The sequence below is a fragment of the Nycticebus coucang genome, chromosome 2 (assembly GCF_027406575.1).
Source record: "Nycticebus coucang isolate mNycCou1 chromosome 2, mNycCou1.pri, whole genome shotgun sequence".
Taxonomy (NCBI): Eukaryota; Metazoa; Chordata; class Mammalia; order Primates; family Lorisidae; genus Nycticebus; species Nycticebus coucang.
This window is the reverse complement of record NC_069781.1, coordinates 23,868,477-23,881,590: the sequence shown is the minus strand read 5'-3', so window position 1 is coordinate 23,881,590 and position 13,114 is coordinate 23,868,477. Positions and strand designations below refer to the sequence as shown.

General features: G+C 47.3%; 1 protein-coding gene across 15 annotated transcripts in view; it reads left to right on the top strand.

The window, feature by feature from the left end:
* Positions 1-13,114, top strand: part of ZNF618 (zinc finger protein 618) — a 184,220-nt gene that overhangs the window by 91,814 nt on the left and 79,292 nt on the right. For all 15 annotated transcript variants that reach the window (XM_053565060.1, XM_053565004.1, XM_053564985.1 and 12 more), the window contains exon 2: positions 3,600-3,643. In XM_053565060.1, the coding sequence (XP_053421035.1) occupies positions 3,600-3,643 (44 nt within the window). The remainder of the gene's footprint in view (positions 1-3,599; positions 3,644-13,114) is intronic.

The window sequence follows — 13,114 nt, the reverse complement described above, 5'->3', positions numbered from 1 at the left end:
CTGCTGGACGTTGGTGAGATGCCAGCTTGTAGCATGGGGTTCTTGCCAGGCTCTGAGGCAGAAGACCCAAGGTCTAGTCTAGGCTGGCCCTGTGACTTGTTCTGCTGCTGTGTGATCTTGTACATGCCATTCTGTTTCTCTGTTGCTCGGTTTCCTAGACCCGGGAAATGGTAGCCTCTATCACTGTATCTGAGGTTGTTAATGATCATTATAACTGTTACAGCCTACACTAAGTACTTTTCCATATGTTACCTTCTTTAAGCTACCTTATTATCTGCTGTCTCACGGCAGTCCAGTGAGGTAGGTCCTTGGATTTGAGTGTTGCCATCTTGGAGACGAGGAAACTGAGGCCTTAGGAGTAGATGACTTGCTAAAGATCACACAGCTAGAAAATGGCAAATCCAGGACTTAGACTCTCTGGCTCTAAACCCCATGCTTGTAAACTTCAGTTCAAGTTGAGAATCAGCCCAGCTTATACCAGGTAAAGGTGAATTTGTGGTTTAGGTCAAATCACAGTGAAATGGCTGATTTTAGACCATTTTGGCCTCAGAAAGTGGCAACAACAGAGGCTCGGCTCAATCTGCACAGTGGGGATGGCTCTGATATTAATATATTTGTGAGGTCACAAGCCAAGATAACGTGGCAACATGGATCTCTGCCCTGGGAAGTGGTGCTCTCAGATCTTTGGGATGGAAAGGAAGGGGCAGGCCCTGGGTTGGCCCTGTCGTGAGATGTCATGCTTGCCTATGCTGTGATACTGACATGTGTGTCTTGGATGTCTCCCACTGGGCCATGATCCATCAGTATCCCAATGAGAGGAGACCGTCATCTGCCAAGGATATCCCACACCTGCCCGGGTAGAACAACTCCCTCCAGTCACCCAATACCCCCACCGCTGCTGTAGTTTCTGCTAAAGGATTTGTGTCTACAACTCTTTGAATATTTTTAGCATTTTGTCTTTGTTTTATAAAAATGAGTGGAAAACAGAAAAGAGTACAGCTACCAGCAATACAAAGCTAAGGTATCACTCACTCAATAAAAGAGAAAACGAAGGTGGAGATAATTAGGTGTGCTGAAAACAGGGAATCTTTTTCTTTTTTTTTTTTTTTTTAATAAAAGACTTTTTTTTTTTCTTTTGCAGTTTTTGGCCAGGTCTGGGTTTGAACCCGCCACCTCCAGCACATGGGACCAGCACCCTACCCCTTTGAGCCACAGACACCGCCCTCCTTTTTTATTTTTATTTTTATTTATTTTATTTATTTTTTGGCCGGGTCTGGGTTTGAACCCGCCACCTCCAGCATAATGGGGGTTGGCGCCCTACTCCTTTGAGCCACAGGTGCCGCCCCAAACAGGGAATCTTATTCTGTGCTCTGTCACGTGCTCACCACACTTGAGCTGGTCAGCTCTGTGTGAAATTGTGAAGGAAAAGGACAAAAAAGACAACTTTAAAAGTGTGTATGAAATGCTAAAAATGTACACCCAGAATTAAGTCTAGAAGGTGGAGAGATCATTTGGGATTTTACAATTATTTAAAAATTGCTCTGGGGCAGCCCAATCTCCAACCCCCACTTCTGCTTATGATACGAACATTAGAACAACTTCTGCCCATTTGCTTTGCAGACAGTTTTGAGGAATGCAGGATGTTGGAAAGAGGTTTAATTGATCTGTTCTTTTCTCCCAGCGAAATGATATGCAAACAGTTTTCCACTTTTCTTGTTTCTCCTATTGAAATAATACTTTGGCATTCCATTAATTTCTCCCTCCCTGTTTATCTGTAACCTTTCCATTTCCCTGAGGTGGGAAGTGGAGGCTTGTAGATGGTGAAACTGAGGCCTCAGGCATACAAACAGTGTCGCCCTGTTTCCTGATTGGCTCTCCTGAATGTGAACAGGAGGTAAGATAGGCCAGAGCTGAGGAAGATGGGCTTTGGAGTGACCCAGACCTGGGCTTGCAGCTGTGGGAGTTTCCATCAATAACGTAAAATTCTTTGACCTTCAGTGTTCTTACCTGTAAAATAGGGGTTTTGTGTGGGTGAGCAGGGGGATCTATGGTAAGGATTAAATGAGACAAAGTGTTAATGTTCCTAACTAGAACATGGGATGTTCTTTGGGTGAGGGAGTGCAGGTGTCCACAGGGGCCAAACAGGTGCTGGGGGTAAGGTGGGGGAGAGGGGGGACGACCAGAGAACCAGGTGTATCAGCTCTAGCTTGCCTGTCACCAGGCAGGACTGGGTGTGGCTAGGTTATCCAGTTTTGGGGGGGGGTGTTTTTTTTGTTTGTTTGTTTTTGGCAGTTTTTGGCTGGGGCTGGGTTTGAACCCGCCACCTCCAGCATATGGGGCCCGCGCCCTACTCCATTGAGCCACGGCACTGCCCTGTTATCCAGTTTTTTAAGAGAGGCTGGAAATCCGGCCTTTTTGTGACGTGGTCCTTATATTCTATGTTGCCAATCTGTTCAAATCGAGGTCTGCCATCTGATTTTGCCAGTTTGCAACTTCTTGTAAGCACTCATCAGAAGGTAGCTGCTGTTTTTATTTTAGATCCTTATTCCTTCATCTGAAGTCCTGAAATTTGAAAACTGTGAAAACAAAAAGGTGTTTTGTAACTGAGGAGGCAGCAGAACCTGACCTGAAGGGACAAGAGGCCAGTTACAGTCATCCTTGTTTTCATTGATCCCAATTGGGATTACCTGGGCACGTGCTTCACTACAGAACTATTGATGTGCTTGATCACAGACCCTGCCAGGGTTGTTTCAAAACATAGGACATGTGTACTGTATTATCTCTCTGCAACTGTAAAAACTGTATTTGGAAACAAATGTGCGCCTGCGTGTCAGACCTTCATCATCCTATGATCCTCATTGTAAACATTTGGACAAAGCCAGGGAACACATCTGCTGGTGGTGGTGAAGGATCCGGGTGTTGTTCCTGTGATCTCTGCTTCCTTTGGCCTCTGTGTCAAAGCCCCTGCCCCCAACAGTGGCCTAGGAGTCAGGACCCCAGATGTCTGTTTTCATGAGATCTCAGGCTGCTCCCTCTGCACTCAGGACCTCGGTCTCTTCATCTGAACCAGAATTTTATGATTTCTGAAAATTTCATTTGGTCAGCCTTCCCTCGCCCTCCCCCACGCCCAAATAAAAGAGATTAAGACCCAGCACTCTCTTCCCTTCCCCTGCTTATAGGGTTGGGGGCAGAATATTTTAACATAATAGGATTTTCCCCCTCCGGTTGGTAGGAATAAATCTGCAGCTACTGTTTTATTGGAAATCCCAGCTGAAAATAAAAATGGTGCAATTCAATCTCAGATTTAGCTGGTTACTTACTTTTCACTGAGTCCCTGGGGCTCTGTGGTTGTGGGGTTTGTGTTGGCAGTGGGTGCTCATTCGGATTTAAAGGAACAAGCAAATGGGGTTGGGGGAAGGTGTCTTGACTCCCTCTGACCACTGGAGGCAGGTTTTTCCAACCTGGAGGCATGGGGTGGGGGCTGTGGCCAGCTCAGCTCTCTGAAGGTTGGTGTTCAGCGGGAGCTTGGCGGGATGGCAGCAGCTGGAATTTGTGTCTTCAGCCTTGGTTGATGCAGGTGTTTTGGGTTTCTTTTGCAGGCTGACGGAGCCAGTACAGCTGGAAGGAAAAGCACCTCAAACAGGTACACCTCCCCCCACCAGCTCACGTCCTGTCCCTGTCCCAGGTCTTCACGACTAACAGCCACCACTCTCTGGTGCTCACCTTCCACCTGAAAGGATGGATGGTCCAGGCCAGCTGTCTTTGCTCAGAAGTATCCACACTTCTCTGGCGGCTGTGAAGTCAAGGGCAGTATTTTTCATGTGCTTTCTCTGGGTGTCTGGGACCAAAATCCAAGGATGATTCATTTCCTGAACTGGCCATTGGCCACTGAAGTTGGGCAGAGCTTGAAGGGGAAGCAGGAGATCAGACAGAAAGACCTGGGCTTGAATTTTAGCTGGGCTGCTACATGGTGAACTCCAGGGGGAGCCAGTCTCATCCTTGTCTGGAAGTCATTGGTCCCTTGGCCTGGGTTGTGTGCTCATCTCCCTGAACCAGTCACTCCAAAGCAGGAGAAAGGGGTACCCTGATTAGCCAGACCAGGGGACCTGTCCTCACCTTTGGAGCTGTGCATGAGATTGGAAAGGGGAGGTCCTCTACAGGAAAGCTGGGAAGTTGTTACCAAAAAAGAAGGAGATAGGAAGGTCAGGAAGGTCAGCCTCCCAGCTGTGTGCCAGGTGGATTGGAGGCAGGTGGAATAGAGGCCATGACAGCAGACCGGAGGTCGCTGAGACCCCGAGTGGCCTGGCAAATATTTTATGCTTTGCAAGCCATGTGGCCTCTGTGGCATTTTCTCAGCCAGCATAATGCTGAAGTAGCACTAGATAATACATAAATATGTACATAATGGCTGTCATTTGCCAGCTCCCCCTCTAAAGTAGCTCCTGCCTGAGAGTCTTTGCAGCCGCTGTTCCCTGTTTCTGGAATCTTCTTCCTCTGATCTTCCCACTACTAGCCTTTTCATTTTGGGGGACTCAATTCAGTCATCCTCTCAGAAAAACTCCCTGACCTCCTAATTCAAGGTACCTATCACCCCAATCTGTGGCCTGTGGCCTTTCTAGCCTGTTCATAGCCTTCAACTATTCCATTTATTTCTGTGCCTTTTTTTTCTGTGTCCCTTAGAGTGCCAGCTCCATGGGGCGGGGACTTTGTCTGTCATGTTCACTACTGTGGGCCTGGTCCCTAGCAGGACCTCTGCAAATGTGGATGAGACAGATTCACTGACAGAGGGAAGGGGTGGGAGTGATGTAAGGGCTGGGGGAGGGGGGAAGAGGTGAGATGGAGGGCTTGGCCTATGGGTATTGGCAGCGACCCACATGGCCAGCAGCTGCCCAGCATCTTTTGTTTTTCTTCTGGGCCACTGGCAGTGGAATTCCTTGTAAGAGCTGTGTGTGAGGTCGTGGCCTATGGGGCTGTGATGATCCTTAGACTGGTGGTATCCGAAAGCATTTCTTGGATCAGAACATCAGGATTTGAAGGAGCCTTGGGGTTTGTCTGATTCGCCATCTCATTGTACAGTAGGGAGACTGAGGGCTTGGGGAGGAATAGCTATACAGAGTCAACATGGTGAGGGAATGGCTGCGTCAGGCCTTGAACCTGCCCAAGCCACTTCCTTCTTCGCTCAGAGATGCTGTGCCCCAGTGAGGGTCTAGCCAGCCTCTCCCACCTTCCTCCCATGTTTATCAAGCACCTGCTGTGGTGAGCCCAGTACTGTGTGCTGTGGGCTCAGATGGATTAGCAGGCACCTAGCAGGCACCTATAGTCCCAGCTACTTGGATAGCTGAGGCAAGATGATTGCTTGAGCCCAAGAGTTTGAGGTTGCTATGAGCTATGGCACCACAGCACTTTACCAAGGGCAACAAAGTGAGACTCTGTCTCCAAAAAACAAACAAGCATAAAAAAATACATACAATTGATAATTTGTATGTAATCAAATTACATACCGCTAATTTGTTCATCCAACAGACGTTTTGAGGGTCTCCTGCATGGCAGGGACTGCTCAATGAGCTGGATCGACAGCAGTGAACAAAGAGACAAAGTTCTATCCACCCCTTGTCACCCTTGTGGAGATGTGGTCTTTACCTTCACTCTCTAACATGGGGATCTCTCCCTCACTGCAACTCTGCCTGGGGATGTAGCCAGAGGATAACAGGTAGGTTTCCCCTTGGTGGTAGTGGCTGCCTGGAGCTCTGCATTGAGTATTATCAGCCCTAGGAGAAGAGTGCTGAGATTGTTCAGAGATGCCTTCCTGGTCAGGGAAGGGTGAGGGTGGCATGTGTGCCATCGGTTTGTCTCCCTGAGTGGTCTAGGCTCTCCGGCTCGCATACCGAGTGACTGAGTCCCTGTGTTAGTACCAGAATATGCACCAGGAAGGGCCAGCTCAAATTTCAGGGTCATGTGTGACTTTAGGCGTAAAGACTAACTTTATAATAATAATGACCACCCTTTAGCCAGCACTTCCTTACCAGGCTCTGCGCTGAATGATTAACATTTATCAATTGTATGTATTTTTTTTTTTTTTGGAGACCAGAGTCTCACTTTGTTGCCCTTGGTAGAGTGCTGTGACGTCATAGCTAACAGTAACCTCAAACTCTTGGGCTCAAGCAATCCTCTTGCCTCAGCCTCCCAAGTAGCTGGGACTACATGTGACTGCCACAACACCTGGCTGTTTTTTTTTTTAGAGACAGGATCCCTTGCTCAAGGCTTGTCTTGAACTCCTGAGCTCAGGCAATCCACCTGCTTCAGCCTCCCAGAGTGCTAGGATTATAGGTGTGAGGCACCTTACCTGGCCTCAATTATAGGTAATCTTTGTAATGACCCCACATGGGAGGCACTCTTATTATTCCCACTTTACAGAAGAGGAGCTGAGGCACAGAGAGGTTTATGAGCTTGAGGCTGCCTAGTTGGAAGTAAGCAGTAGAGCCAGGTTCCCTACCTAGGTCTGACTTCTGTGACGTGTGGACTCATCCACTGTGCCCTCCTTCTTGGTGGAAACAGGTCAACTGATACATGTTATAGGTGTCTGGGGCCAGGAATCATGCTGTAAGCTCAGAGCCTGTCACGAAGGCAGGACTCCAGTCCAGCTCACAAGCAGGTTTATGTTGATTCTGTGTTTAAAACTCATCCTTTGAAGGAGGAACATATTGTTGTATAGTAACTTGGTGTTTAGCCTCAGAAATGAATTACATATTAAACATCAGGACAAAATAAGCAGTGGCTTTACCAATACACCTGGTGAATTTGACCCTGGCCAGGTGGGGTTTGGAAGGGTTGAGTCTTTGTAGAGGGTAAGAGCTCATTAGTCCTGTTTTGGATGGAGAAATGAAGGTCCTGATGTTCTTCAAGTTAGAATGAGGCTACGTAGCCCTGACCAGGAATGACCTTGAAGGATTGCTGACCCCAACATGGGCCTCCAGTCCCAGCTATGCCCTGGGACACTCTGGTATTGTACTAGGGTCTGCTTTTATCCCAGAGCCTTCCTCTTGGCCTGGAACACGTAATTTTGTTATTTCTCCAGAGGGCTTCTGGCTAAACCCCAAAGTCAACAGCATGGGCTGCTAAGGAATTAGTGTTAAATTGAGGGGGACAAGGAGAGGCGGTGTTTCTGATTTTAAGAAACAACCGAATGTGGTTTGGTTTACTTCCCTGTAACCCAACCTGGTTCGATTTTACAAGAGCAGTGATCCCAGCACTTAAGGTTAATTTTGACCTGGTGTGCAGGTTACAAATCACACAGCATAACTGCAGCCAAACCTCACTTTGAGGGGCATGGGGGTTGTAGGGCCTTCACTGTGCATTCTGAAGGATCTGCAGTTTTGTAATATGATGAAGTAAATGCAGTTACAGCCTTCCTATGATGAAGAATTATGTCTGTTTTTATCAGCTGAAGGTTTTCTGAGCTGGAAGGACTCTGGCTAACCTAGTCCAAACTTCTCGTTTAGAGACAAGGAAACTGGAGATAAAATAGGTTAAAGGACTCATTCCTGTGTTTGTACCCTTTATCTAACAAGTGACCAGGCTCTTGTAGACAGGAAGGTTAGGTGGGAGGGAGCGATGATAAAACTCAGTTTCATTCATTCTGCAAATTTTTATTGAGTGCCTATTAAGTGCTGGGGCCTGTCACAGGTGCTGGAGATAACGACAGTGAACAAAACAGAAATCCCTGCCCTTTTACACCTGATGTTGCAGTTGGAATGGAGTACTCATATAAAAACATAAAATATATGCCTGCTAGATGGTAACCAATGCTATGCAGGGAAAAGCGGAGAGGGGGATGGGAGAACTGGAGGGGGTGATTTGAGTGGTCAGGAAAGATATTGTCGGGAAGGCAACTCGCTCCCAACACCAAAGACCTGAAGGAGATGGAGAGTAGAGCTGAGCTTTGAGGGAGACACGTTCCAGGCAGAGACAGCAGCAGATGTAAAGGCCCAGGACGTGGAGCTGCAGTCAGGAAGCTAGCTGGCCCCGTGGGCCTTTGGAGACCATTGTCAGGTCTCTAGTCTCTCTGCATGAGATTAGGAGCCATTGGGGAGTTTGAGTGGAGAAGTGATATGATATGATTTGCTTTTAAAAGGATTATTCTGGCTGCCAGGAGGAGAATGAACAGCAGGGGGTTAAATGTTAACAGAGTTCTGGACAGATAGGTCCATAGAAAGTAGGCTTAGAGGTGAGTTTCTGAAGGGTTGCTTTTTTCAAGCTTAAGGACTCCGGTTGTGCAGACGATTGTGTGTAGCCTGCACCTCATACTGCACAGCCTCCTGCTCAGTCCTGAGATGGGCCCAGAGTGGAGCAGCTGTACAGCTGGAGCTCCCCCTCTCCACATTCTCCCTTGCCTTCCCTGTCCGGTCTTGCCCCTTCTTCAGCTCTGTCGAGGGCCCAGCAGCCTAGCACAGAGTTGAGGAACTTAGACCGGCTGCATTCAGATTCTGGCTCTATCTGCTGCCTACTTATATGACCTTGGGCTACTTCCCTGACTTACCTGCGTCTCAGTTTCCTTATTTGTAAACTGGGGGTTATATTAGTACCTACTTCCTGGTGTTGTCAGTGAGGATTGACTGTAGTCATATATATACCCTTAGCACAACGCCTGGCTCACAGTAGGTGTTAAGTAAACATTTACTTTTTAATCACTCATGCTGGGTCCCAGTTCCTAAGGGAAGGTAATAGTGGATGATTGATTTCTCCAAGAGCTTGGAAACCAGGGAAGGGAGTTAGAGGGAGGGAGAGGGTGGGATAAGCTTGTATTTGTTAAGGGTTTACCACGACCCATCTCCTGTGTGTTGTGTCTTACTTGATCCCCCTGGTAGCCATTTGAGGCGGTGATTGGTATTTCTCTTTTTCAGGGGGAATTGAGCCATCGAGGAATTGACTTGTCCAAGGTCACCCATATAGTAAAATGGCTTTGGACCTAGCGGAGTCTTATCCTTTAAGGGTTTTCACTGGTGCACCATTTTATCTGATAAACATGTGTGCAGCTCCATAATAATTCTTTAAATAGTATCTTCTTGTATAATTTGGTTTTCAGCAATAAAATAAAAGTAGCCCTAAACAAATTGATTTAAATTGTACAAAATTTCACAGGAATGCAGTTTGAGTATTCCTAATCCGAAAATCCGAAATCTAAAATGCTCCAAAATCTGAAACTTCCTGAGCATCAGCTGAGCATCAGCATGACACTCAAAGGAAAATGCTCATTTCAGATTTTGGATTTTCAGATTCGGGATGCTGAACTGGTATGTATAGTGCAAAGATTCCCAAATGTGAAACGCTTCTGATCCCGAGCATTTCAGAGAAGGTCCGCTCAACTGTGATCAACCCAGTGCTGGTCAGTAAACAGTGTGGTATTAGCAGAGTGACGTATTTGAGAATGTCCAGGAGGCATCTTCATTTTGACTCCAGGTTTATGTTTCTGTTACTGGAACTCAGATCTGATTTCCAGAAATATTCTCACTACCAAAATTTGAGCAAAGTTTGGCTCTGAGGGCGCATGTGCACATTCCAAAGGGGCCAGTTACTTTTTTGGTTGGCAGAGTTCACTGTCTGCTTAAACCTAGACTCTGTACATAGGGCAGTTCTTGAAAATTCCTGCTTAGTCTTAGGTTTGTCCCCTAGAGAAAGCCAAAGGAATGTGATCCACAACTCACACCAATATCTGTAAGTGACTTTTGCCATGGAGCCCTAAAGTTGGGGTGGCCCAACTAAGGGAATTGATTGGAGCCTGCATGGAACCTCTGCTCCTGCACTCAGCATGCCTCCCACTGTGCTCTTGGCTCAAAGGAGTAGGGCGCCAGACCCATATGCCGGAGGTGGTGGGTTCAAACCCAGCCCCGGCCAAATACTGCAAAAAAAAAAAAAAAAAGTTCTTTTCATGAACTTGTGGCTGTTAGTTTAGAGCTTTCAGAAGCTTGCCTTGTCCTAAAGAAACAGTCTTGAGCACAGTGCCTGGGAAGACCTGACCTGGCTGCTTCTTAAGGCTTTTAACAAGGAAGGCCTTGACCTGGGAAGGTAACTCAATAAATTGTCATGACCTCACCATCCATCTGCTTCTGCTAGTGAAAGAGAAAATTTTCACACTTGGCCTGAGTCTCCTCCAGACTCCATGCAGAGAGTGATGGTTAAGAATGTGGGACACCCAGACCCACATGCAGCTCGGTCCTGCCTGCCCGTCCTGTAGAGGACTTGCCTGCAGTGGGTGTCTCCCATCTCTCCTCCTCCTCACAGCTGCAGGGAGGGTGGCTTTGCCCACCACTCCTTTTGTTTTCACTGGTGCTGAACATTCCTCCTCCACTTTTGTGTATGAGTCCTCCACCGATGGCCTGAGAGCTCATCTTTTTCATGGTGCTACTAGACTTTTCGCATTTTGTCTTGTGAGCGTTCACAAGGGACGAGAGAATAGAACTCACATCTATGGAATCTTTGCTGTACATCTGGACTGTGCTGGGTGCCTAAACATACGTCTATCCTTTCATCTTCTAAACCACTCTTCGGTGTGAATGCTTATATCCCCGCTTTCCACACAAGGAAAGGGAGGTACGGAAGGTTAGAAGCCCTACTTAGTCATCCCTAAACATCTCTGGAGGGCTGGGGCCATGTCATTAGGAGAGTCGTGTGTGTGTGTGTGTGTGTCGTCGTCCCCCCCCCCCCCCCCCCGGTCCAAGGGCAGCATGGCTCCAGGCAATGAGTAAATCAGAGCCAAGTTTTCACCCTAGGCTGTTGCAGACAGACCTGGCTGAATGTCACTGCCAGTCCTAGGGACTGTAGGGTCAAGTGTAGAAGGGTGGAGGTCAGTTGTAATGCCAAGACCAGAACAGCACTGTGGAGGGACGGCAAAGCTTTGTGAGCAGCTGGACACACAGGGCATCAGCTGGTGATGTGGGGGCAGGAAGGTGGAAAGGTTGTATTTCCACTGGGGAGCTTCTTGATCCTTTCATTTCTAGGAGAAAATGGCCAGAGGAGTTGGACATAAAGTTTCTTGTATTTGGCAACCAGGGCAGAAACTATATGGGGGAAATATTCACAGCTTCACCACTTCTAGCCTGGGAGAGCCGAGACAGACACAAGGAGTAATGCCACAGCGCCACAACCCCCAGAGCAAGCCCTGTATCTGCACTTAGTGCTCCACCCACATTTCCAAGGGATAGCTGCTCAGTCACAGCCTTGGCAAGAAATGATGGTGGACGGGAGCATGTTTGTCCTCTGTTCACATGTCCAGTGTGAGGACTGACAGATGGCCTCACTTCTCATGTGTGCCCTGGAGAGAGGGTCTCTGCAGGCCAGGGGGCATGGCTGCCTCACTGGCCTCTACTCCCCATCTGCCTCTTGAGGGATTCTGTCTGGGTGAAAGTTCTCGGGTCTGCAGTGTCCTCATGGCAGAGAAATGGCAAGGTGTCTTCAGAGAGCTGTACACTTTGCTAACCTCTCAGAATTGCACCATTGCCAGGCCCATTGGAAAACGAAGGCAGACTAGAGTCTGTGTAAAATGCTGTTGAAAGTTCTTTTACATGACCTGGTCCAACCTTCCCCATGCCACTGCACCCACAAAAGAAGTTCCCAGCCTCAACGAGAGAGCCCCACCTTGCTACATTTTGGAGGTTTTGACTTGCTAGCGTTGCTCAAGACTCTTGCTTTTCCCTGTCCTAGGTTTAGGGAACTTTTCTTAACTTTGAAATCGCAATGCTGTCTTTCCGAAATACAATGTTACCCGGCTCTGTGGCTGACTGACACCCTACATTGAAGACAATGAAGTGCCTACGAATTATTCCAAACTAATGGTATATTTATGCGTTGTAGGTTATTTTGAATTTCTAGACTGTTCAGAGTTGTTTAATAGGTTAATAGTTTTAATCTATTAATTGATCTTCTCTGCTTGACTGTTTATTAAAATATATCAGTGATACATGACAGAAATGGGAGTGTAGATAATTCTGAGAGTTAGTGAGGAGTGGGTGATGGTGTAGGGATTGGAAACTTGGGCGGAATGCTGAAGTGCAGACACGGCCTGCTGCAGGGTTTCTGGCTTGGTGACATTGCTTCTTGCTCGCTCTCTCTCGGCTCTCCCAGGCTAGAAGTGGGGAAGCTGTGAACTTTTCCCCCATTATAGTTTCTGTCTTTGTTGCTAAATACAGGGAACCTTATGTCTGAAGGACGGATGTAAGCCCAGTAGCATTTGAGAGCGCGTGAGGGAGAATCGCAAGTTCTAACAGCAAATGAAGCCCAAGCACTTTTCTCTGTGGACAAGACAGAACCCTTCATTCCTCTTTAAATTTCATTTCTGTGTTACTTTAGCATCTAGGTTGTGCCCAGTTCTGTCTGGATACTCAGGAGGCAGAAGAAAACAAGGGAGTACATTTCTCATTTCTTGGAGCTTCTGGCATTTATTTGTTCACTCATTCAACGGTGTCTTAATTATTTTCTCTTCTTTTGGGAAAAGAAAACAAAAGATTATTACCGAAATGGTTAAAAGCCCAGACTTTAGATTTGAGCAGACGCTGCTTCTGTCATTAGGAAGCTGTGAGACAGTGAAAAAGTCGCTCTGTTTCTCCGATCCTCAGTTTTCTTATCTGAAAAAAATAAAATAAAATAAAAAAACCTATCATGTAAGGCATCGTGCAAAAGAACGAGATGGTGTCTGTGTAGGGTGTGAAGTGCTGCCCCTGGCGTGTCGTAAGCACTTGATATGTCATAACTGCCCTTGGCATCTGGTCAGTTTCTGTTTGTATCAAACAGCAGACATTAGCTGACACCTGTCAGGTGGCCAGACACAGGGACACAGAAAGCTGTGGGTAGAGCCCTAGCCTCTGGAGGTCTCCCAGGACCACATGGAATTAATTAGAGGGCAGATTCAGAGTTTAGAGCAGGAGCCCATGAGAAGCAGAGAGGAGTGTTTCCAATATCCCTGGCGTGGGAATACAGGCTTCTGGACCATTCGTTAGAGGGAGCGGCTGCCCCATACCCGTAGGGCCGGAGTCTGTGCTCATTGACATCTATCATGGTGAACCTGTATCCTCAAGAGAGGATGTCAGAGTATCACCAAGCCGTTCTTGGCATTTCAGAAAGT